Here is a 27474-nt window from a genome sequence, read left to right as displayed (position 1 = left end):
ACCCCACTCAAGCCCTCGCCCTGTCCCCGTAACCCAGTAACTCCACCCCACCCCACTTAGTTGTGGGGGTGAGACCCATGCAGACACAGAGAGAATGTGCAAACTCCACATGGACCCGGGGCCGGGATCAAACATTGTGCTAATCACTGCACCACTGTTCCTTCCCCTGTTTGTACTTTTAATAATGGCGGCTTTCCAAATATCCTCCTCCTGTTGCTCCTCAGGCATCTGTTATGACTGCCCCTTCCCAGCCTTGACTGAAACCAACATTTCCTCTGCTTTCTCCCCCATTGTAACTGCCACTGTTTCTGATCCAAACAATGATTTCCCACTGTTACTAGTCATCACCGGGAACGTGACTTTAACTACTATGGGACTGGGATGGTAGGCATGTTGTAAAGCAGAGGCTTCCCTAGGTCAATCCTGGGAAATCCTTTTTTGCAAAACTTTGCAGAGTAAAGGTCGAAGTTCCACCGTATGCCAATCAATGCTCATTAGAGCATAACCTGGTAACTGTGCTGCTGGAGTCGGTGGGTTCCCTGTCACCCCTTCGGATGATGGGGGCCGAGCCCCTGCTATACTAAAAATTCAGACCAGCGATTCTATTCATCCAAAAAGTGCAAGTGGGTGCCCCTTTAAATATTGATCCAGTTGTGTCAGTCAGTTTCTGATATACATCCTGCAAGTTTTTGCCCAGTTAAAGCAGTATTGGGATCCCAATGACATCATGTAACCCCAATTTAAATATATTAAGCAGACACCTGCCAGTATCTGGCAGGCGATTTCCTACCTGAGTGGGATGGTTCATAAAAATCAGGATCATGTAATTTGTTTGGTCTTAATTCTGCCAGACAGATTACTTACAAGGTTTAATTTTCAATTGCCTGTGGAGACTTGGTCGGGTGCAGACATGCACTGAAAATAGCACGTCGTTTATCCAACATGCCCATGACGCACTGGAATTCTTTTACAGGCAGTCGGTGAGGCCAGGGGCCTAGCAACCTGTATCCTCCAATTAACTTGCGGTTAAGCTCGTTGAAGAACCCATTAACAGGCTGGAGAGGGACAGAATCAAATTTTCAAAGTTAAAAACAGGAAGTGTGAATAGTTTGGGGAATGTTAGTGCACAGCTGTCGGTAGCTTGGGTGGGGGCTGGTGAGGGGAGCACATTATTGATTGCGGCTGCTCGTGAAAAATCTTGAATAAGAAAGGACAGTCAAACAGAGGTATGCATTCAGTGGCAAAATGTTGCCATTGCTTGAGCAAAGTAGCTTGAGTATGTGAGGAGTGTGTATTTGGGCACTTGTCTGGACTGCAAGGCTGCTGGTCCTCTGCTCTCTTGCCATCTCCATTCCTCCAGGCAGTGGCAAGCCCAGTAATGGCTGTCATTTGCCTTGTAAAATCGCTCGCCAGAACTAATTCCTGCTTACCATGTTCAATGTCCTTAATTAGGTGTTGAACTTGCCTCTGGGCCAATTAAGACCTTTCCCTTTAAAAATCAGGTCGTCTCGCTGCATGATGGGGTCAGAACCCGAAAATGATCTGACTGTTGGAATCCTGACCAAGGATTGAAAATCCAGGCCATAATCAAGGCTATTACAACAGATGCAAATTATATTTGAACACTGGTAGCTTCAAGGCCACAACAGGAGTCATAACAGATGATGGGGGGAGGGGTGTGGGAGTGGGTGCGGACAATTTAACACACATTACAATATAAGAGGCTGATGTGATGCCCACCAGCATGGTAGCTGTGGCATACAAACCAAAGCCAAGGGTGCACCTATTCAACCTTCAGCACCTTTGAGTCACTTGTAAATCCTATTGGTGACAACTCTTCAATAGCAATACTGATACCCTCAGCAACTGAAGCCATGCTGCATTTATTGCCCTTGAATTGAGTAGCTTGCTAGGCCATTTCAGAGGGCATGTAAGAGTCAACCACATTGCAGTGGATCTGGACCAGAAAAGGATGACAGACTTCCTTCCTAAAAGGGTATTAAAGAACCAGGTGGGTTTCTACGATAGTGGTTGAATTCTAGAATTTCGTTGAATTCAAATTTAAACATCTGCCGTGGTGGGATTCAAATCCAGGTCCCCAGACATTATCCTGGTTTCTGGATTAGCAGTCCATTGAAAATACCACTACACCATTGCCTCCTCTGAAGTATGCAATTCAGTGGGTCCACAGTGTACGGAAGAGGAACATTTTTAATATAAAAGCACAACACTGGTGTTGAAAATCTGAAATAAAAACAGAAGATGCTGGAACGGCTCAGTGGGTTTTCAAACAATAACTCGGTTTCTCTCTCCACAGATGCTGCCAGAGCTGCTGAGCTTTTGTAGCACTTTCAGTTTTTATTTGACATTTTGAATACTTCTGTTACTTTTGTACCTGGGAAATGTCAGTGTTAAGCTTTTTAAAATTTCACCACAAAGGAAAGCTAAAGGATTGATGGTTGAAAGTAAATATTGTGTTAATCTCTGACTGCTTCTTACATGCTATGATGGTTAATACCATCTTCCCTATTCTTTCAGTGAAATGCAACCTTGAGAACCTGATTTTTTTGTCAAAATGTTTGTTTGCTAAATGTGTTGTTTAGACAGTTTACTGAATATTCTGTTTTTTTTGCCCAGCTTCCCCAGTAGGCAACGGATACATCAAACCACCAACAACACCTACAAGCAGCTTACAAGGTGACAGAGGTCCACCAGCCATGATGCCCGTCAATGTTGACCCTGATATTAAGTCAGGAGAATATGTCTTAAAAAGTGTATTTGCCAACTTTACCACTCAGGCTGAAAGAAAGATTCGCATCATCATGGCAGAACCGCTGGTAAGCTGAAGAAAAAATGTTTCTCATAGTTTAGGTTACTGTAAAATTAATATAGTCTTGCCAACTTGTATTTTTTTCCAGAGCTATCTTTTTAGATGAAGCTCTGGGCAATCCTGTTCATAAATGTTATTGCAGGTCTATTAAATTAAATTAAATTAAATTAAATTAAATTAAATTAAACTATGTTTTCCTTGGCACTGCTTGCTGATTAAAGCAAACAGTTTAGCAACCAGGCATGAAGCATCTTCTTTTGAATATCTCCCATGAAGCACCCTATTAATGAGTCGGTGTACAATTTAACCCATCTATTTGGCGTTTTGGACTTGTGTAGTTGTGATGGATGTGTTGGCATGCTGAGCACCTTCAGCCTCTCCACTAAGAAATCACTGTCTCCCGAGCACTGGCATGAATGTAAACCTGACTGGAGCCTGGCTCAGTCACGTCTCTTCAAGTATGTAATATAACTGCTTGTATGAAGCAGTTTTCTTCTCACTTGAGCTCCGGAAGGCCACATTTCTCTTCTCAGCAGAGCTGGGAGAAAACCTGACCTGGGAGAAAAGTGAGCTGTCTCCTGGGTGACCCTGATTACTAGTGAGAGCTGCTGGCCTAAGTGAAGACCTCTCCTCACTATCTAACCCAGCCAAGGTGTGAGTCTCTGTACCAAGGCATGAGAATAAGAGTTTCAGAAGGAGTTACCTCTGAGATGCCTATCTTGATGCTCCAGTTGTTGAGAAGAATGTAGAGGAAAGGAACAGAAGTGGATGATCCTGAGAGGATGGACAGAGGCATCACAATATAAGGTATATAGTCAAGCTGGGTGCTTATGGATTCCTCAGAGGTTCATGAAAGCATACAAAGAGTATTCCGAGATTCTGTAGAAGTATATGGCCTCCAAACGTCTTATTGTGTAATTCTTGTAGGGTCGCTGATCTCAAGCTCTGGCTTGAGTGGTGGAAGGTCTTGTTTATTTCTTTGTTGTTGTGCAGTGTCTTGTCCTGCAGAGGGAGAGCAAGGGAGTGGGAGTTATTGGGTGTTTTGTACAAAGGGAAATGCAGATATGCGAGGCTGTTGCTTGTTGTGCTGAGGTTGAGTGTGAAAAGAAGCAAGGGATGAACAGGACGGATTGTTGAATTGATAGCAAGTTGATGCAATGTGCAGTGAGGAAAGAGCCACTAATAAATTGTTAATTGTGTGAGATACCCTCAATTACGACACAGGAGAGAAGATAGCTAATTCAAAGGCTTTAATCATCTGAGAACTGAACAGAGCCGAGAAGTGTGCTCATCACATGCTGCCGAGTGAGCCTCATCTTGTATACCGTTTCCTGGGGGCGGAGCCAGAGGCAGAGTTATAGCCAGACCATAAACCGCTTTACGCAACTCGATGCTTACCCACTTCCCCGCATAGCAGAAATGGTGACTCACATCGCCCAGTATCGGGTATTCTCCACGGTCGACCTAAAATCGGCCCATCATCAACTCCCTATCCACCCAGAGGACCGCCCCTACAAGGCTTTTGAAGCAGCCGATCGGCTGTTTCACTTCCTCGGGGTCCCTTTTGGTGTTACAAACGGAGTCTCCGTTTTCCAGAGGGCGATGGATCAAATGGTGGACCAGTACGGCTTACGGGCTACCTTCCCGTACTTGGACAACGTCACCACCTGTGGCCATGACCAGCAGGACCATAACGCAAACCTGAGGAAATTCCTCCAGACTGCCCGGGCCCTCAACCTCGCATACAACAAAGAGAAATGTGTGTTCCACACAACCCGGCTCGCCATCCTCGGCTACGTCGTGGAAAACGGGGTCCTAGGCCCAGACCCCAACCTCATGTGTCCCCTTAAGGAACAACCCCTCCCCCGTAGCCTCAAGGCACTCGAACGGTGCTTTGGGCTTTTCTCCTATTACGCCCAGTGGGTCGCCAGATATGCGGACAAAGCCCGACTGAGATACCCTCAATCACGACATAGGAGAGAAGATAGGTGATTCAAAGGCTTTAATCATCTGAGAACTGTACAGCAGCCGAGAAGTGCTCATCACATGCTGCCGAGTGAGCCTCATCTTGTATACCGTTTCCTGGGGGCGGAGCCAGAGGCGGAGTTCCCCAGGGTTCCAAATCCGGTCTTAAAGGGCCAATGCATTAAAGGTAAGGTACCGTTACAGCAGCTACTGATAACATTCATCACATTGTGCAAAGGCTAGAAAGCTTGAAGAAAATAGTGCTCGCAGGTGTCATGTGAAGAGCCCCAGCACCCCCTTCCCGTAGGTGCCACGTGGCACTGCTGCCTGATATTTGTATCGAAAATGAAAGTGGTATCATGCGCTTGGTGGTGAAGGATATGATTTGGGGGGGGGGGGGGGGGCGGTGGGAGCATTGGTGTGGGGGAATGATTCATTGCCATGTGTTGTTGGATGATTGATAACTGTACTCATTCTTGTTACTCAGATTGTTGCTAGTCATTGAAGTACTTGCAGCAATGTGTTGCAGGAAACTTTCCTTGTTACTTATACTTCCAGGTCTTATGAATGATGTTCCTGGACCTGACACTCCTCAGCAGTAATGGACCTGGTTTTTGGATGTTTTCCTGGCTTTGGTTGGGAAGAGAAATTCACTCCTTGTGAAGATTTTTTGCATAGGACCCCATAGGAAGACTTTTGAGAAACAGTTTGAACTCATCTGTAACTCACTCTGACTCAGTTCCTCGCTGCACCAATCCAACATTGAAGTCTTGAGGCAGGTGGTTAAGTTCTGGAGTGCACTGCCTGCATGCGAGTGTGGTGAAGGCAGATTCAATCAAGGCATTCAATAGGGAATTAGACTGTTGGCAGTAAAGGAAAAATGTGCTGGGTTACGGGGAGAGTTATGGGAATGACACTTAAGTGAATTGCTTATTCAGAGAGCTGGTGCAGACATGATGGCTGAATGGACTCATTCTGTGCTGTAACAAGTCTGTCAATTCTATGATTCCGTGAAGTAAAATCAAATTTTCCTGAAGAAGTGCATTCTGACTTTAAATACAATTCCAGGTGGTTTGCCAGAAATTAAACTCTGGATGTGGACAGATTTTATCGTGGGTCATCGGTTTGAAAACCACAATGAAATTATAATTGGCAATTGGAAAGGCACTGCAGTGTCTGGAGTTGTAAGAGCCCCCCACCTGCTCATGGAGAAGGAAAGTGTCATTGGCAGTCTTGTGACAAAATATCAGTGGAAATGGGAGAAGTAATGGATAGGGTGAAAATTGATGGGGAAGGACGTACTGGGAAGGCTGGCTATGAGGACAAGTTTCCTGGTCCAGATTTCTTTCAGGTAGCACGTGGTTAGCACAGCTGTTTCACAGCTCTAGGGTCCCAGGTTCGATTCCCGGTTTGGGTTATTGTCTGTGCAGAGTCTGCACGTTCTCCCTGTGTCTACGTGGGTTTCCTCCGGGTGCTCCGGTTTCCTCCCACAGTCCAAAGATGTGCAGGTTAGGTGGATTGGCCATGCTAAATTGCCCTTTGTGTCCAAAAAGATTGGGTGAGGTTACTGGATTACGGGGATAAGGTGGAGGTGTGGGCTTGGGTAGGGTGCTCATTCCAGAGCCGGTGCAGACTCGATGGGCCGAATGGCCTCCTTCTGCACTGTAAATTCTATGATGTACGGAATGATCTGACTGAACTGTACGCCGAACAATACATTTCACTGTACCTCTGTACACGTGACAATAAACAAATCCAAGCCAATCCAACACCCCAGCTGCCATCCTTGCAGGATGCAGAGACTTCAGTTGACATTACAGGTGTACGTGTACAATATTACAACACTTGAATGACGCCTCCCATGCCCACTACATAGCCTCCTGTAGATATGCACGTACATTGTCAAGTAACATCCTCACTGCCCCTTGCAAAGCGCGGAAATTCATTCACCTTCTTCCAACTCCTGCAGCCAGGTCCTACACAGGAACCCATGGTACTGACCACCTCTGTCATTTCCAAGCAGATTTGCTTTTTCAAATGCCTAGTTCCCTCTTGCACCTCGTGGGAGAAGAATCTCTTGCTATTTGATGACAACCTAGAGAGTATGTAGAGATTCATCTGTGAACTGACATCCTTGAAAGATAGCATATGTTACTGAATCTTCAAAGACTTTTAAGCCTCTATTTTCTGTCCAGAAACCATCAGCAGAATTGTTACTGTGGCACCTCTGGTGAAGTCATTGAATTTCATTCAGTATTTCAACCATGCCCTGAAAGCTAAGCTCCTGACGTTCACCTCTTTGATGTCTGCCAGCTGGCAGCAGACCTGTTGCCTGGAGGACTTTACACCTTCTGAAGGGGAGGAGCATCTCTCTCTTCCCCTCCACTATCCAAGTCTTCAAAGCAGCATCACTGGTCCGGATTCTGACATGCTGAGGCTCTAAGACAATAAAAACAAAACTTTACTATTCTCACAGAAAGGACACTGAAAAAAACAAATATGAAAGTTTTGTATCTGCATACAATACAAAGTCGAAGGCACAAATAAAACATTATAATCTGACTGAAACACTCTTTACAAAATACCTGTTTAGATTAGTTACTAATTTCAAATTCAAATTAAAATATTTTATATTAAATCTTTTTATCAACACTAACAGAAAAGCTGTTACACAAATCAGCAACTTACAACCTGCAGTGTGTCTGCTAACACATCACATGAAGTAAAAAAAATTAAAACATTTCTTTCGTGATTTTTGGAGAGCAAAGGCATCAATGATGTCCTCAAACGATAAGCTACGAGATTTATTACTTTTGATGTAAGTAATGCTTAGGACAGAAAAATTTCCTTGCAGCATTGTTGTCTGCGGTTCATTCTTGATGATTTTCAATCACAAAAATGACCTTTTTCAGAAAAATGACCTTTCCCTTGAGCAGCTTGTAGCAATTAGACTCAAAAATAGCCATAATGTTGTTTCTACTTCAGGAAATGCCAACGGAATATGATCTTGGATGATCATTTGGTACAGGGCCTGGTGGCTTAAATGTATTTTATCTGCATATTATTCCTTAATGCATATTATTCCTTAATACAAGCATTCAAGTGCTCTATTTCCCAACAAGGTTAACATCAACATCAACATCTTCAGCAACGGTAAGATGGATACAGAGCTGGCTCGGTCACAGAGAAGGCAAAGGGTAGCAGTAGAAGGGTGTTTTTCTGAATGGAAGGTTGTGACTAGTGGTGTTCCGCAGGGATCTGTGCTGGGGCCTCTGTTGTTTGTAGTATACATAAACGATATGGAGGAAAACGTACCTGATCTGATTAGTAAGTTCCCGGATGATACCAAGGTTGGTGGAGTGGCAGATAGTATTGAGGATTGTCAGAGGATACAGCAGGACATAGATAGGTTGGAGACTTGGACAGAGAAATGGCAAATGGAGTTTAATACAGACAAGTGTGAGGTAATGCATTTTGGTAGGTCTAACATAGAGGGGAAATACACAGTAAATGGCAAAACTCCTAGAAATATAGAAAGTCAGAGATCTGGGCGTGCAGGTCCACAGATCTTTGAAAGTGGCAACACAAGTGAACAAGGTAGTCAAGATAGGCATGGGGAATGCTTGCCTTCATTGGACGGGGCTTTGAGTATAAAAACTGGCCAGTCATGCTCCAGTTGTGTAGAACCTTTGGTAAGGCTGTATTTGGAATATTGTGCACAATTCTGGTCGCCACACTACCAGAAGGATGTGGAGGCTTTGGAGAGGATGCAGAATAGGTTTACCAGGATGTTGCCTGGTCTGGAGGGTGTTAGCCATGCGGAGAGGCTGAATAGACTCAGACTGTTTTCATTAGAACAACGAAGATTGAGGGGTGACCTGATAGAGTTCTACAAGATTATGAGGGGCATGGATAGAGTGGATGGGCAGGTAGTCTTTCCCAAGTTGGAGGGGCCAGTAACCAGGGGGTGTAGGTTTAAGGTCAGTGTGGCAAAGTTTAGAGGAGATGTGCATGGCAGGTTTTTTACACAGAGGGTAGTGAGTGCCTGGAACGTGTTGCCAGGGAAGGTTGTGGAAGCAGATACATTAACAGTGTTCAAAAGTCATCTTAACAAATACATGGATGGGATGGGTATAGAGGGATATGGCACAAGGGAGTGCTGAGGATTTTGGATAAAGTTGGTATCATGACCAGTACAGGCTTTACAATAAATGCGTGCAGAAATTTTATATAAAAAGTGAATCTGGGTGTGAAACATCAATCTCAATTAAATTTTCTCTATATTTTCAGTGGATTTAAATGGTGCCCAATGCCAGCTTGCCAAATGTTTGATAATATTTAAAAGAAAAAGTCAGCATCACCTTTGTCAGAAGACGAGCATGTCGGGTTGATAGATTTGTGGATCAGTCCTACATTTGAGTAGAAGTGGCAGTTATAGTTGCACAGAATTATATATTAACTGTTTGGTTGTTAATGATCCTAAGTTTGGTTTCAAAGGGTGGAATCTTCCAATAATTTGATAGGTGGCATAGTGGCACAGTGATTAGCACTGCTGCCTCACAGTTCCAGGGTCCCGGGTTTCGGCCTCGGGTGACTGTCTGTGTGGAGTTTTCACTTTCTTCCGTGTCTGCGTGGATTTTCTCCGGATGCTCCGGTTTTCTCCCACAGTCTAAAGATGTGCAGGTTAGATGGAATGGCCATGCTAAATTGCCCCTTAGTGTCCAAAAGGTTAGGTCGGGTTACGGGGATAGGGTGGAGGCGTGGGTTTAAGTAGGGTGTTCTTTCCAAGGGCCAGTGCAGATTCGATGGGCCAAAATGCCTTCTTCTGCACTGTAAATTCTATGATTCTAGAGTGTCGGTTTCGGTGGGAAAACCAGTATGTAGCTCCCCAGCTGGACAACAGGTTTTGTTTCCACGTTCAGGCATTCTGTGCATAGCGAATCTGGGAGCAAGATGTCACTCTGGTGGACATGATTAGAGGCGGCAATATCGGCTCCACAGAGATCAGGGCACCGTCTTTGAAAATAAAGTCTCCCCCCCGCCCTCCCCAACCCCCCCACTGACACAGAGGTCACCCCTACAAGCATGGGTCAAGCTCCCCACCCATGCAGGTGTCAAGGTGACCTCCCGCAAAGAATAGGGAACCCCACCCAAGTGGGGCTCCCCCTGGCATATGCCCCACTGGCAGTGCCTATTTGGCATGTCCCTCTTCCCCTAGGGTTATACCTAGCTTTGCGCCCCCTCCCCCCAAAAGTCAGGTTCCCTTCAACTGTGTCAGGTCTTTATATTCTTGCTGTAGTCGGCAAGGTATGAATATTCAGTGAGGGGGGATGTATTGCAGGGAATTTATTTCAATTTATTGAAATAGAAAAGGTGGGAACCTCTTTACCTTACTGGTGAGGGGGTGTGGAAAAACAAAAACAAGATCTCGCTCCTTTTGTTTTGGAAAGGAGTAAAAGCAATGGGGTTGTTGTGATGGGAGACTTCAACTTCCCCAATATTGACTAGGACTCACTTAGTGCTAGGGGCTTGGACGGGGCAGAGTTTGTAAGGAGCATCCAGGAAGGCTTCTTAAAACAATATGTAGATAGTCCAACTAGGGAAGGGGCTGTACTGGATCTGGTACTGGGGAATAAGCCCGGCCAGGTGGTAGAAGTTTCAGTAGGGTAGCATTTCGGGAACAGTGACCACAATTCAGTAAGTTTTAAAGTGCTGGTGGACAAGGATAAGAGTGGTCCTAGGGTGAATTGGGGGAAGGCTAATTATAACAATATTAAGCGGGAACTGAAGAACCTAGATTGGGTGCGGATGTTTAAGGGTAAATCAACATCTGACATGTGGGAGGCTTTCAAATGTCAGTTGAAAGGAATTCAGGACTGGCATGTTCCTGTGAGGAAGAAGGATAAATACGGCAAATTTCAGGAACCTTGGATAATGAGAGATATTGTAGGCCTCGTCAAAAAGAAAAAAGAGGCATTTGTCAGGGCTGGAAGGCTGGAAACAGACAAAGCCTGTGTGGAATATAGGAAAAGTAGGAAGGAACTTAAGCAAGGAGACAGGAGGGCTAAAAGGGGTCATGAAAAGTCATTGGCAAATAGGGTTAAGGTAACTCCCAAGGCTTTTTACATGTACATAAAAAGCAAGAGGGTAGCCAGGGAAAGGGTTGGCCCACTAAAGGACAGGCAAGGGAATCTATGTGTGGAGTCAGAGGAAATGGGCGAGGTACTAAATGAATACTTTGCATCAGTATTCACCAAAGAGAAGGAATTGGTGGATGTTGAGTCTGGAGAAGGGTGTGTAGATAGCCTGGGTCACATTGAGATCCAAAAAGACTAGGTGTTGGGCGTCTTGAAAAATATTAAGGTAGATAAGTCCCCAGGGCCTGATGGGATCTACCCCAGAATACTGAAGGAGGCTAGAGAGGAAATTGCTGAGGCCTTGACAGAAATCTTTGGATCCTCACTGTCTTCAGGTGATGTCCTGGAGGACTAGAGAATAGGCAATTTTCCTTTGTTTAAGATGGGTAGCAAGGATAATTCAGGGAACTACAGGCCGGTGAACCTTGCGTCGGGGTAGGGAAATTACTGGAGAGAATTCTTCGAGACAGGATCTTCTCCCATTTGGAAGGGAGTCAGCACGGTTTTGTGAAGGGGAGGTCGTGTCTCACAAACTTGATAGAGTTTTTCGAAGATGTCACAAAGATGATTGATGCAGGTAGGGTAGTGGGTGTTGTCTATATGGACTTCAGTAAGACCTTTGACAAGGTCCCTCATGGCAGATTGGTACAAAAGATGAAGTCACACAGGATCAGGGGTGAGCTGGCAAGGTAGATATAGAACTGGCTAGGTCATAGAAGGCAGAGAGTAGCAATGGAAGGGTGCTTTTCTGATTGGAGGGCTGTGACTAGTGGTGTTATGCAGGGTTCCGTGCTGGGACCTTTGCTGTTCGTAGTATATATAAATGATTCGGAGGAAAATGTAACTGGTCTGATTAGTAAGTTTGCAGACAGCAGAAAGGTTGGTGGAATTGCGGATAGCGATGAGGACTGTCAGAGGATACAGCAGGATTTAGATTGTTTGGAGACTTGGGTGGGTGGAGAGATGGCAGATGGAGTTTAATCCGGACAAATGTGAGGTAATGCATTTTGGAAGGTCTAATGCTGGTAGGGAATATACAATGGATGGTAGAACCCTCAAGAGTATTGACCGTCAAGAGAGATCTAGGTGTACAGGTCCACAGGTCACTGAAAGGGGCAACACAGGTGGAGAAGGTAGTCAAGAAGGCATACAGCATGCTTGCCTTCATTGGCCGGGGCATTGAGTATAAGAATTGGCAAGTCATGTTGCAGCTGTATAGAACCTTAGTTAGGCCACACTTGGAGAATAGTGTTCAATTCTGGTCGCCACAGTACCAGAAGGATGTGGAGGCTTTAGAGAGGGTGCAGAAGAGATTTACCAGGATGTTGCCGGGTATGGAGGGCATTGGCTATGAGGAGCGGTTGAATAAACTCGGTTTGTTCTCACTGGAACGACTGAGGTTGAGGGGCGACCTGATAGTGGTCTACAGAATTATGAGGGGCACTGGCAGAATGGATAGTCAGAGGCTTTTTCCCAGGGTAGAGGGGTCAATTACTAGGGGGCATAGGTTTAAGGTGCGAAGGGCAAGGTTTGGAGGAGATATATAAAGCAAGTTTGTTTTTTTTTTTACAGAGGGTAGTGGGTGCCTGGAACTCACTGCCGGAGGAGGTGGTGGAAGCAGGGACGATAGTGACATTTAAGGGGCATCTTGACAAATACATGAATAAGATGGGAATAGAGGGATACGGACCCAGGAAGTGTAGAAGATTTTAGTTTAGACGGGCAGCATGGTCGGCACAGGCTTGGAGGTCCGAAGGGCCTGTTTCTGTGCTGTACTTTTTTTTGTTCTTTGAGAATTTTGTTTTCTGACTCTCGTGAGATTATGGGCCCACGTCGCCATTTATGTTGATGGCTAATGCAGGCTCAAAATCGCCCCCCAAATGTTATTGTCCATATGGTTATATTTAGATGGAAGAGTTCCCTGGTTCATTATTTGATCTTTATATATCAGTTTGTAGTTTCACTATAAAATGGATACAGGGGAAATCTTTCTTTATGGTTGTTCTGATTGAAATCCTTTGCACTAGTTAACTCTTGGGTAAATTAAAAAATTACAGTTGCAATATAACGACAGCTGTGATATTGTACATTGTTTTGGAAACAATTGGCTGTAATGTTAAAACGATGCGATCATCGGTATTTGTGTGTACTGTTTTTTAAAAAATCATGTTTTGTGTAAATTAGAACATTAAAGGATCAGTTATTGTAAAGTATTGTAGAGTTACTGGATGTAGCTTTAACTTTGTTGAAGTCCAACTTATTGGTAACAACTTGACAGCCCATTCTCTTGATTTTTATTTTCATTGACTATTCGCTATCACCAAGGTTACACAGTTCTACAAAGTCAATCCCATTATCCTTTCAAGACACAGGTCTTAGTCTCACGATGAAAATGATTCCAGGTTTGAGACTTCAACTGGATTTGACCAGTTGAACAGACGTCCTGACGCTGGGGCGACATGTACGTCACACGGGCAGGTGGTAGGACCTCCACTGGAATCTTTCCATCTACAACCACTTTGTGTGTGTGCGTGTGTGTGTGTGTGGTAGATGAATTGGCCACACTACATTGCCCCTTAATTGAAAAGCAATAATTGGGTACTTTAAATTTAACAAAATCTTTGCGTGCTAAACCAGGGTTCCATTCTGGGATTTTTCTATCCAGTTATAACATCAGCTAGCATTGTGACAGGAAGCAGGGAATTCTGCAGCGAGTAACTCAGAATTCCCCTGTCTCTCTTGTATGTCCAGCACCCAAAAGGCACAAATCAGCAGTGTGATGGAATACTCTCCACTTGCCTGGATGAGTGCAGCTCCAAAAGTACTCACAAAGCTCGACACCATCCAAGACAAAGGAGCCCGCTTGATTGGCACCCCATCCAGCACCTTACATTCATCCTCTCCACCACTGGTCTACAGTGACAGCAGTGTGTATCATCTACAAGGTGCACTGCAGGAACTTACCAAAGTTCCTTCACCAGCAATTTTCCAAACCCACAACCTCTATCACCAAGAAGGACCAGGGCAACAGATGCATGGGAACACCATTAGCTGCTAGTTTCCCTGCAAACCACACACCATCATGGCTTGGAACTACATCCCCATTCCTCCACTGTCGTGGGTCAAAATCCTAGAACAACCTTTTTTTAAAATATATTTTTATTAGATTTTTCAATTTTGTTTACCATTAACACAACAAAGGAAAGGGTAAACAATGCAAAACAGGTACAGGACAAACAAGAATTATTGTAAATTTAGGAACAAACAAGACAGGATAAGTTTAGAACCGTACACTTAAGGAACTAGTGCCTCATTTCAAAATTGCCAAAGCAGTCCAATAACAAGTTAACAACAGATTACAACTGAGGGAGAAATGAGGATAAGGCCATATTGATGGGAAAGAATAACAGTTCAGGACACATACCTTCATGTATTGCGAGGTCAGGACATACATAATGATATACCATACAATATGACTCATGCAAAGCCTAACAGATCAAGTCCGACAAGGTGCAGTCCATAAATTTAAGATAGGGATCCCGCACTTTATGGATTGCATCAGATTTCTGGCAGATAACCGATGTCAGGAACTAGTTTAAGCCAGTTTTGAATTGAAGGATATTTATCACTAATGCAGGAACACGGGATATTTTTACGAGCTGCAAAAGTCAGGATGTTGTACAACCATTTTTTCATGAGTATCAATAATTCTACCATCTGGAAGACCAGAGTTAAGAACAAAGGATTAAACTCTAAGGTTCTTTCAAAAATCTTCTCCAGCTCTCTGACTACACCAGACCAGTAGGATTGAATGTTAACACAGGCCCATACACACTATCATGACACTACATTACTAGGCACTATAGGCATATCGGGGATATATCAGGATCAAATCTGAGTCTAAGACTATGTAAGTGGTGCAGTATCTTAAATTAAGTCTCCCTCACTTTATTGCAAATGGAAATTTTACTGACATAATCCCATAAACTACCCCATGTCTTCTCATCAATCCTAGTCCCAAAGTCATTTTCCCAAGACTGCAGGGTATCCAATGTACTACCACAGGGTGTCGTAGAACTTACTAATTAACTCTTTCAGCTCCATAGAATTCAGGATTTTTTCCTTCAGGGGCATTGGAGGCCTATTAAATCGCCCTATTAAGGACAATTAATCTAAGCTGTAAATGCTTGAAAAAGGAATGCCTCAGGATGCCAAATTGTTTGTTCAAAGGATAGAACATAGAACATTACAGCGCAGTACAGGCCCTTCGGCCCACGATGTTGCACCGTCCTGTGAAACCCTTCTAAAGTCCCTCTGCACTATTCCCTTATCGTCCATATGCCTATCCAATGACCATTTGAATGTATTGGCGAGTCCACTACTGTTGCAGGCAGGGCATTCCTCACCCTTACTACTCTTGGAATAAAGAACCTACCTCTGACATCTGTCCTATATCTATCTCCCCTCAATTTAAAGCTATGTCCCCTCGTGCTGGACATCACCATCCGAGGAAAAAGGCTCTCGATGTCCACCCTATCTAATCCTCTGATCATCTTGTATGCCTCAATTAAGTCCCCTCTTAACCTTCTTCTCTCTAACGAAAACAGCCTCAAGTCCTTCAGCCTTTCCTCATATGATCTTCCCTCCATACCAGGCAACATTCTTGTAAATCTCCTCTGTACCCTTTCCAATGCTTCCACATCCTTCCTATAATGTGCCGACCATAACTGCACACAATACTCCAAATGCGGCCGCACCAGAGTTTTGTACAACTGCAACATGACCTCATGGCTCTGAAACTCAATTCCTCTACCAATAAAAGCTAACACACCGTACGCCTTCTTAACAACCCTCTCAACTGAACCTGTCTCCCAGCGTACTAAAGGCCCTATTGCCCCCATGTGTCGAATCATGGTCCATAAGACCCAGTGGGAAGTCTGGACTGCCCTGGATGGGAGAGAGAGTGGAAGTCAGTTTAGATCGACCAATCTCCCTGCTCTATGGGTATTGACAATAATAGGATTATCACATTTTGCAGTAGCAGCCTTAATGTCTCCAAATATAACAAGATCTGCCAGGATTATACTAACTGGCCAACCTCAATGTCGGGCCAAATGGAAGCGGGGTCCTTTCAAACCCAATTTCTTACGAACCTGAGGTGAGAAACAGTTGATAACAGCCTAATGTACGGGACACGCTTAGCCCCCGGAAGCTGGAGCTTAGTTAAACTTTAGGCATGGCTTCTTCTTATTCCAGATAAACAAACTAATCATTCCATTAATCTCCTTTAAAAATCTAGCTGACAATATTGGCAGCATCTGCAGGGAATTTAACAATCTTGACAACACATTCATTTTAATCAAGGAAACCCTGCCCCACCACGAGGATGGCGGGGACGACTAGTGAGCCAGGTACCACCTAATGGAAGCAATGAACTGAGGAAAATCAGCTCTGTACAACTTCTTAAAAATGGGTAATCATGACACCCAGGTCCTTAAACCACAATGTGGACAACCTGAGGGGAGGTCTACCCCTCAGCTCACCCACCAGCATGGCCTCTGACTTTGTAAAATCGAGCTTCTAACCGGAGAAGGCACCAAATCTATCTTATCACACCAATGTCAGCGGGGTTTGAGACATCTGGCTTTGAGACGAATAGCAGTACACCGTCTGCATAAAGCGTAATCTTGTGTTGCTTATCCCCAGATTCCAGCACTGATATTGGGGTTCCCGCCTAATGCCTCTGTCAGAGGCTCTGTGGCCAGTGCAAGTAACAAGGAGAATTGAGGGCAGCCCTTTCTGCTCCCGCCTTGAATCTCCAAAATTCTCAAACCTAAAGCTATTCGTGAGCACTGCTACAACAGTCCAATGATATAACACCTGAATCCATTTGTCAAAATCCTCACTTAGTCCAAGTCTTTGCATCGTGTACACAAAATAACTCCATTCAACCCGATCAAAGGTTTTTCCTGCATCCAAGGAGAACACCAAGCCATCCAGGGTGCTCTTTTCAACATCTCCTAATATTACTACCTGCCCGTAATAAACCCCGTCTGATGCCATTTTGCCATTACCTTAGATAATTTTGAGTCAGCATTCAAATAGGAGATTGGCCTGTAAGAGGCACAGTCCTCTGGATTACCTCTCTTCAAAATCAGGGAGATGTGGCTGGCAGCAGCCCTGCCTCGAAAGAGTAACAGTACATACCCACCAATGGATCCTTAACCTCCCTGTAAAACTCACACTCAAAACCATTTGGCCCTGGTACCTTACCCAGCTAAAGCTCCCTGATAGGTGCAGCCACCTCATCTTTAGAGATAAGTACAATAAAGGCTAAGGGCTGATCCTCCAATGCCACCAGGAGCCAAAGCAAAGAGAAAAAATGTTTGATGCCTGCCATCATATCACCAGACTAAAAATCTCTAAAGGCCCCATTAATCTCCTCCATCTTCATTAGCCTCCTACCCCCTGAATATCGCATGGAGGGAATACCTCTAGAGTCTGCCTTCTTCTTAGTCAGACAGGCTAAGCAAGTTCTCAAAGAACTTAACAGGAGCCTTACCCCCCCCCCCCCCCCCCCCCCACTCCCTCAAGCAGACTGACAACTTGGATATTCTTTCTCTGACCTCGATCCTCCAAATCTACCAGGATTTCTGACATGCCACATTGCTGGTTTTCTAAGAATGGAATACAAGCTTCATCTGAAGAAGCAACATTTCTGACCTTCAGGATTCTTTCCTTTGCTTTGTCAAATCTTTTATTGATATTCTGCAACTCCGTCTCATGAGCACTCAAGCCCTATGTCAGCACACCGAATCTCTGAACAATAACTAGGATAGTGCTGGAAGTCATCATTTTCAGTGCATCTGAGAGCACCTCAGCAAGCGCCAGGTCCAGAGACCTGCCAAGGATCAAGTCACCATATTGAAATGGTGGCTCCAGCCCCTGCTGAATCCAACTGTGCACTGTTATCGCCGGATATCTTCATGTTTTGCAGCATATTCTCATCAATACCAATCCAGAACTCTTCCGGGGACATAACATCAAATATTAGCTCATAGATTCAGCAAACCTGTGCTGGGCAATCAGGATAAATTATGGATTATAAAATGAGTGATGCCAGAACCCGAGGGCAGCTATTCCCGCGCCCACATCACATGGTCCCCCTGGAACGACTTTTCTAGTAGCACTTGCGGTGCAACAGTTGAAGAAGGCAGCTCTCCACCACCTTAATGACAATGGAATGGGCAATGAATGTTGGGCTAGCCAGTGACACCCACATCCCATGACAGATAAATAAAACCACACCTTTCGATAAATTCAATTAATGTTTCAGGGTCCCCAGTGCATTCATTTTGGATTGTTCTCTCAAATAGCCAGCACAATCACTGACTATCTAATGATATATCTGTGCTGTGTAACTTTGTGTACCACCCTCCCAGTACTGGTCTTCCTATGGCCCAGTGGTACTACAGCAGGAAGGCAAGAAAATTGTATGGTTGCACCAGATCAATCCCCCCAGATCCATGATTTAAATGTAGCAGGAAGGTCTAAGAGTAGCTGGCCAACACTGTAGCTAGTGGAAAGGCAAGGCATTTTGTAGGGCAGATGTGGGGCAGGGGTAGGCCTTTCTACTTCAATGTTGTATTATCCTAAAACTGCTTGAAATCAGGTGGTTTAATAGAATAAAACCCTGTCTAAAGACTGCTTCTAGAGAACAATCCAATATTATAGTTAGTTATACTTTCACATATTTTTGTGATGTCTTAAAATCTCCTTCCCAGTCTCCTTTGAGACGCGTAGCTTTTACATGTACCAAGCTAATGTCTGGCCACCTATATCTGCTTGTGTCGATGTATGACCACTGATGGTTGGGCAGAGAGCACTATAACTTGCAGCTTGACCAAGTGATGGTACAAGACCAGCAAATGATTGTATAATAGCAGCTAGTTTTGCTGCACACTAATACATTTCCACAACATCATTCTGATCTTTTTAATATTAGAATGCTTATAACCCACCATTTAAACACATTACTGGCAAATTTTAAGAAAACTCTTGAATAATTTAAAATGTTGCAAATGTGCACAGGAAGAATGTTACCCCGATAATGGGTTATTTAATGAATTTATGCTTAACTTTGTGACATTTTCTGTTGCAGGAAAAGCCATTGACAAAATCCTTGCAAAGGGGCGAAGACCCACAGTTTGATCAGGTAAGCAAAACAGAATAATTAATAAATGCTTGGCCCATTTATTTTAACAGGAAAGGATTTATTTACAAAATAATCAACAGGTGACAGATCATCAGAAAGCTGCAAAAAACGGTACAGGTTTTGCAAAACAATTTAAGAGATTGTAGTGATATATCTACCCTCAGCATTTAATTAACAGTTATGATATCTGGCAAAAACAAGAATATGCCTTTTATAGTAATGAATCAAGGTGGTTCACAGAAGTGTAATTATCTAAATGGATGCTGAACCACATGGTTATTGAGAAAGGTGACTAAAAACTTGATTAGACATCAAGGAGAAGTGTCTAGAGGGGCATAGACACTTTGAATTACTGAGCATAGAACATAGATTGTTGAAGGTAATTTTAGATGAAGTGAATGGGATCTGAAGAAAGATAATTTATTGAAGGTATATCCAAAGCATACAGAGAATACAGAGGAACAGTCCATAACACAAAACAACCTCTAATGACAAACTTTATTCATTCCAAATGAAGAAACTCAGTGAAGTCCCGTACCCATGACCCAGTGCTTGGTGGTTCTGTGGCCTGGTAATTAAGCACAATTCTCCCTCTAGGTAGGAGGGAAATAAAAGCCACGATATTGGCATCCTTTCTCACCATGACACCAGGATCCTCAGACACCCCAATGATAGCTACCCATGGAGAAGGCATGACCACCACCCGAGACAATACATATCTAACACCCTCGCAAAACCTCACTAGTTTTGGTCAGGATCAGAACTTGTGGACATGGTTCGCATGGGATCTGGCTCATCCTGGACTTTGATCAGCCACGTCTGTGAAAAACGGCCTAGCCGGTGTCATATGTGCTCTGTGCACAAACTTAAGTTGAATAAGACTGAGTCTAGCATACGATGAGGATGCATTGACCCGACACAGTGCTTCCTCAGCCCCGCACCACGCCTCTCAATTCTTCCTCCCATTTCTGCCACACCGTGACCATCGGAACTTCCTCCTGGCCAACTCAGCATACACATTGGAAATCTGTCCCTCCCCAATATCATCATCCGCGAGGAGCCTGTCCTGTAGACCCAAGGGCAGCAACATTGGGAACAAAACCACCTCTGGCTCTTATCTGGAGGTACCTACTGTTATGGGAGCGGCGTTTTCAGAACCCCAAAATGTATCATGGGGTTCAACCAACCTCTCCCTTTAATGTATTGTTGCTTTTGAAGCACACGGCTTGGTCTCCAGGTGTGGTATTACAATTATGGACATGTGGGTTTTTAAACACTAAACAATGTTTATTCCATGAATTCAACTTGACCTTATTGAATAAACATTGGATCACTTACCACCCCTTACTCCAAAGATAACCCCAAAAATAATACAACACTAAATAATCCCTCAAAATGTTCCTTCAAACCTCCAAAAGACTTAACACCTTTAAACTATTATGAGTTTAAATCACCCAAATGATTCAGAGATAGTCTTTCCTGGCAGAGATCACAGCAGATCCAGCTCACTGCAAACACAGACACACCCAAGCTCTTTTTCTTCATGCAGCTCTCAGCAAACCAGCCAGTCATTTTTCAGTTGCTCTCAAACTGAAACTAAAAGCAGACGTGAGCTCAACTCGGCTTCCCCCACCCTCTGACATCACTTCAGTAATATGAGCTGCTCCATTTCTTGAAGGTACATTGCTTAAACATCCATTTCTTAAAGGTACTCTCACATGATACTGCACTCATTACCGCTGGGTATTTGATAGGCCACCATCAGCTCAGTTAGGTCCGCAAACTTCCAACCAAAAACAGGTCCTCAAAGCATTTGTTCTCCAGCCGGTCCCATTCCTTAAACTTGCCATCTAATCCCACTGAGACAAATCTATGGTTACCACTAATCGGAGCCTTCCTGTACATGCCCTCCAAGCCAAAATAACCGTCACTGGTTTCAAACCCTCAGTGGAAACCACCACTGGGTTTGATGAGTACCTACCTGCTGAAAATGGAAAGGGAGCTAAAGCCAATGTCCTTAAGGAAGTCTCTCTACATGAGGCCTCCTCCACTCTGCACAATACCAACCCTTGGTGCATCCATCTTCGGACCATAACAATATTAACAGCCCAGTCGTAACATTAGAAATTGTGAATGCTCAGGCCACTCGTTCTCCCCGTGTGTGTGTGTGTGGGTTTCCTCCGGGTGCTCCCATTTCCCCCCACAGTCCAAAGATGTGCAGGTTAGGTGGATTGGCCATGCTAAATTTCCCTTGGTCTTGGGTGGGGTTCTGGAGATAGGGTGGAGGTGTGGGTTTGGGTAGGGTGCTCTTTCAAAGAGCCGGTGCAAACTCGATGGGCCGAATGGCCTCCTTCTGCACTGTAAATTCAATGATTCACTCCTCGTCTACTCCTCTCCGGACAAATTCTTTTAATATGGGGAACCCTCCCTGCCCAGGACAAGCATTTAATCTCTCTGAAAAAAGGATTTGGGCAGAAAGATTGTGTGGTTCGAAATGCAAAAAGGAATCTCGACAGGATCACCATCTTAATAGTCTTGTTATATTCACGAGACTTAAGCCGGAGTTGTGGTACAATCGTACAGTCTTCAACGTTACATGCTGGTACCACTTCTTTCTCTCCAATGCCGACACCTTTCACAACTTCTATAACTCCCAGATGCAGGGCTGTGAGACTGTCAGTTCCTTACACGGATTGGTTGCAATATACCCCATGGGACGTCCTTCGTCTGCCCCCCTCCCCCCGAATAGCAAAGGACAGAGTGGGAATCCCTGACTCGTCCCATACTGCAGAGTGACATACTCAAGAGTTAACCCCGTTAGTGGAGATGCTTGTGTTCGGAGCTCTATACAACAGTTTAACCCAGTCCACAAATCCTTGACCAAACCCAAATCGCTCCAAACCGTCAAATAGGTATGCCCATTCCACTCGTTTGAATGTCTTCTCAGCATCCATTGACATCACAACATCCACCTCATTTCCTCCAGCGGGCATCATGATTATGTCCAGCAATCTCTGTATATTGGTCGCCAATAATCTGCCTTTTACGAGCTCAGTTTGATCCACTCCAACCACATCTGGAACGTATCCCTCAACACAGGTAGCCAAGATCTTGGCCAGAAGCTTTGCATCTACATTCAGGAGTGAAAAAGGACGATAAATAAACCGCATCGCTCAGGATCTTTGTCCTTTTTTGGATATGGGGAGTGAGCCCCTCTCCAGCACTTCATCTTACATTCATACCGTTAACGGACCCGGCAACGTTTATAAAATTCGGCTGGGAATCCATCTGGCCCCGGGGCCTTCCTCTGACTGCACCGAATTCACACACCCAGCAGCTCCTGCAGACCTACTGGAGCCTTCAATCTCTGCGCCCTAGCCTGATCCATCCATGGAAACACCAGGAATCTATGTCTCATTTTGTCCCCCGGTGGCAGTACCAATTGATATAATCATAATCTTTATTAGTATCACAGGTAGGCTGACATTAACACTGCAATTAAGTTACTGAGAAAAACCCCTAGTCACCACACTACGGCACCTGTTCGGGTACAGAGTGAATTCAAAATGTCCAATCCATCTAACAGCATGGGTAGGATTCTCCCCTACCCGGCGGGGCGGGCGGTCCCGGCGCCGAAGAGTGGCATGGGCCACTCTGGCGTCGGGCCGCCCGGAAGGTGCAGAATCCTCCGCACCCTCAGGGGCTAGGCCGGTGCCGGCGGGGATGGCGCCGAACCAACCGGTGCCGAAGGGGCTTGGCGCCACGCCAACCACCACCGAAGGGCCTCTGCAGCCGCTCGGGCCCATTGCGGGACAGAGAATCGCCGGGGGCCGCTGCCAGCGGCTGCCGACTGGCGTGGCGCGGCGCGATTCCCACCCCCACCAAAACCCCGGCGCCAGAAAATTCGGCAGCACCTGGCGGGGCGGGATTCATGCCGACCCGTGGGGATTTTCCGGCCCGGCGAGGGGTCAGAGAATCCCGCCCCATGTCTTTCGAGAATTGTGGGAGGAAACCGGAGCATCCGGAGGAAACCTACGCAGTCTCGGAGAGAATGTGCAGACTCCGCACAGACAGTGACCCAAGTCTGGAATTGAATACGGTTCCCTGGTGCTATGAAGCAACAGTACTAACCACTGTGCTACTGTGCCGCCCACGATATAGCCTTTGATAAAAGGACGCAAAAGTTTTATTAATTCCTGCCGGGTCCGTAACCACCTCTTCCCCTCTTTGCTCCTAAGCGTACCTATTACCCTAGTAGCTGTCTGCTTCCTCAGTTGGTAGGCCAGCATCCTACCAGACTTCTCCCATGAACCCCCTGGCTCTGACCAGCTGTCTCACCGTCTCCTCTGAGGTGACGACCAAATTAAACTTCATCTGGAGCCTCTAACGCTCAGCACTGCTTCATCCTGTGATTCGAGGTAACTGCAATGAACTGCCAAGATCACCTCCACTAATCCCGATTGCTCTTCTCGCTCCACTCTTTGTCTATAGGTCTGTATCGAAATACGTTCTCCTCTAAACACAGCCTTCAATGCTTCCCACAACGCCCCAGCGGAGACCTCCTCAGTGTCGTTCTGATCATATAATTACGAATGACCCTTTCCAATCTCTCACATATTCCCTTATCTGCAAGGAGACCAACATCCAATCTCCACTGAAGTCTACAAGGCGACGGTTTTTCCCCTCGCAGGTCCACCCAGTGCGGGACGTGGTCAAACACCGCAATCGCCGATCTGCTCCTGCATCTCTAGGAATCAGCGACTTGACTAAAACAAAAAAATCTACTTGAATAACACTTATGAACGTGTGAAAAGAAAGAAAACTCCCAACCTTCGGCCTCCCAAAGCGCTACGGATCTACACTGCACTGCACATTCATGCACTGAATGAATTTTGACAGGCCCCCAGCCTTCACCGACATCCTCCCAGACCTAGGGCTTGATCGGTCCAACTCCGGGTCCAGAACTGTAATGAAGTCTGTCTACCCCTGGGATGAGTTTGTGCGAATCTAGATCCGGGATCAAGGACAGAAGCCACCTCACAAAGTCCACATCTTCCCAATTTGGGGCATGTATATTGCACAGTACCACTGGGGAGCCCTCCAACTGCCCACTCACCAACACATATCTACCACTCAGATCAGCAATGAACCTCTTCATTGAGACAGACACCCTTCTACTTATTACCACGGCCACCCCTCTCCTATCATATCCAGTCATGAGTAGTAAACCTGACTAACCCATCCCCTTCTCAGTCTTATCTGGGCTGCCAGCTTCAAATGAGTCTCCTGGAGAAACGTCACGTCTACTCCCAGGGTCTTCAGATGAGCAAATATGCGCAGCCTTTTAACAGGACCCTTCCAAGTTACCAATTGAGTGAGGGGGCACCTGTTCCCCCTCCCCTCGACAATCAGTCATATTTGTGCTTGAGCCAAACCCCCCAGGTTCTCAAGTCGCGTCTTCTGGGGCCACCACTAGGCTTCCACTGCTGTCGACTTCCACATCGCAGCACCCTAACAATACTTAAACGGTCAGCTATCCCATCCTCCCCACTCTCAAGATAAACCAAAATAAATAAATGTATTAAGCCCTAACCTCCTCACACCATTTTGACCCCCACATCCCTTCCGTTTATTGTTTTTCACACCAGTATGGTGGCCCCCGCACGAGGCCTGCGACTACCCTGAACCTGCCAAAGCACCTATTCCTGTTCGCAGACAAATAAAATGGAAAGTTCCCAAGCAGATACCCCCATCCCTTTCTCCCCATCCCCCCCCCCCCCCCCCCCCCCCCCCCCCCCCCCCCCCCCCCCCCCCCCTGCTCACGAGCACCAGACTCACCTCATTAGAACGAAAAAGAAAACTGGAAGGAGAATGATAGAAAGAGGAACATACCAACAGTATTAGAATACACAATCAAACTAACAATACAATCCCGAATGACAACAACAACATTCAACAATTTGACGTTTTTACAAATTCCTAATCCCCTGGTCTCGAAGAAACTTATCCACCTCCTCCGGGCTGATCAAAAAGTATTCCTGCTTATGGAAGGTGATCCACAGACGGGCTGGATACAGCATTCCAAATCTCACACCTTCCTTGTGGAGAACTGTCATGACTTTATTAAAACCGGCAGACTGTTTAGCCAGTTCCGTACCCCACTCGGGGTAATCCTGATTACGCTCCACTCCCAAAAAAAGGAGCCACCAAGTCCACGGCTGTCTACCGGATGGCCGCCACCAGAATCCAAGAAGAGGGAAATTTAGAGGAACAGAGACTTTTGGAGAGTTGTTGGGCTGAAGGAGCTTTCAGAGATAGGAAGGGTCGGGACCATGAACGGATCACCAACATTTTTAAAGTAGTGAGGGAACAGTTCCCAATGTAGATCAGCAAGCACAGGTATGTTGGGTGAACAGGACTTGGTACAGATTGTGATATGTGCAGTAGAGATTGGATGAGCTGATGCTTCTGGAGGGTGGGAAGTGGCCGTGAGATAATTGTGGCAGTTGAGGAAATATCTACTTTTAGCACGAGGGCTTCAACAGGAAATAGGATGTGACCGGGATGGAGGTGGGGAATGTTTGGGAGGTAAAAGTGGGCAATCTTTGTGAAGGAGAGGATACGGAGTATGAATTCTCTAACTCAGTATAGTTCTTGTACTTGGAGTACCCCAAGGATCCATCCTTGGCCCCTGCGATTTCCCATTTACTGCTACCACTTGGTGACATCATCCAAATGTTAGCTTTCACATGTACACTGTAAAGCCCAGCTCTACCTCCCCACCAAACCCCTCCATTCCTCCACTGTTACTAAATTATCAAACTGCTTATCCCACATCCAGTACTGGATGAGCAGAAATTTCCCATTTAAAATTGTGGCACGGTAGCACAGTGGTTAGCACTGTTGCTTCACAACACCAAGGTCCCAGGTTCGATTCCTGGCTTGGGTCACTGTCAGTGCGGAGTCTGCACGTTCTCCCAGTGTCTGTGTGGGTTTCCTCCGGGTACTCCAGTTTCTTCCCACAAGTCCCGAAAGACGTGTTGTTAGGTAATTTGGACATTCTGAATTCTCTCTCTGTGTACCCGAACAGACGCCGGAATGTGGTGACTAGGAGCTTTTCACAGTAACTTCATTACAGTGTTAATGTAAGCCTATTTGTGACACTATAGATTATTATTATAATTTCAACTTTGGTCCGTTAGGGTGCCACAGTTCTGAAAAGTCTGAATCAACCTTGGGCAGTGACCATCCCGTACCAGCCTCCCCGAACAGGCGCCGGAATGTGGCGACTTGGGGCTCTTCACAGTAACTTCATTGAAGCCTACTTGTGACAATAAGCGATTTTCATTTCATTTTCATTTTTTTTCATCAAAGGGGACAGAATTGGCTGGAAGGTTATAGCATGTGTGTCAGGGTCTGAAACCAATGGCTTTGGTTTTCCCAGTATTTAACCAAAGGAAATTGCATATTAACCAAAACTGAACATTGGAAAAGTATTATGTGAACAGAGGCATTGGAGAGGGAGAGGTAAAGCTGTTATGGCGCCTGAATGCTTGTATTTGGATTATGTCAAGGACAGCATGTAGACAAGTTCAAAGAGGAGTTCAAGGGTATATTCTTGGACCAATCCACAAGTTCAGGGATGGGATGAGAAACCCATACGAACTTAAGAAATACGAGCCCTTCAAACTTGATCAGACATTGAATCATAGAATCCCTACCGTGCAGAAGGAGGCAATTTGGCCCATCCGAGTCTGCACCGACCCTTTGAAAGAGCACACTATCTAGATCCACCCCCCCATTTACCCTGCTCTATCCCCGTAACCCCATAGCCTAACCTGCACATTCCTGGACACTAAGGGGCAATTTAACATGGCCAATCTACCTAACCCACGTTTCTTTGGACTGTGGGAGCACCAGGAGGAAACCCACGCAGATACGGGGAGAACTTCAAACTCCACACAGACAGTGATCCTAGGCCGGAATTGAACACTGGTCTCTGGTACTGTGAGGCAGCTGCCCCATGACTGATCTGTGTCAACTCCACTTTCCTGCTTATCCCAAATCCATTGATTCCTTTAATACCCAAAATCCGTCAAACTCTTTCTTAAATATAATAAACACCTGACTCATCCAAATGCCTTTGATTTAGAGAATTCCAAAGATTCAGAATCTCCTCAGTTTATCCCAATTCTAAATGATTGATTCCTTATTTTGAAACCATGCACCTGGTTATAGACTCTCCAGTAGGGAAGACAGATTCTCGGCATCTGTGCTGTCAAGCCCTCAAAGAATTATTTATATTTTATTGAGATCACTTCTCATTC

At 45.3% G+C, this 27474-nt stretch overlaps 1 protein-coding gene across 4 annotated transcripts in view; it reads left to right on the top strand.

Moving 5' to 3' along the window:
* LOC119977793 (protein furry homolog) overlaps positions 1 to 27474 on the top strand; it is a 483675-nt gene that overhangs the window by 50205 nt on the left and 405996 nt on the right. For all 4 annotated transcript variants that reach the window (XM_038819004.1, XM_038819002.1, XM_038819003.1 and 1 more), the window contains exons 2-3: positions 2638 to 2837; positions 19094 to 19147. In XM_038819004.1, the coding sequence (XP_038674932.1) occupies positions 2638 to 2837; positions 19094 to 19147 (254 nt within the window). The remainder of the gene's footprint in view (positions 1 to 2637; positions 2838 to 19093; positions 19148 to 27474) is intronic.

This window comes from Scyliorhinus canicula, chromosome 14, assembly GCF_902713615.1.
Source record: "Scyliorhinus canicula chromosome 14, sScyCan1.1, whole genome shotgun sequence".
Taxonomy (NCBI): Eukaryota; Metazoa; Chordata; class Chondrichthyes; order Carcharhiniformes; family Scyliorhinidae; genus Scyliorhinus; species Scyliorhinus canicula.
This window is presented reverse-complemented; position numbering and strand designations above follow the sequence as displayed.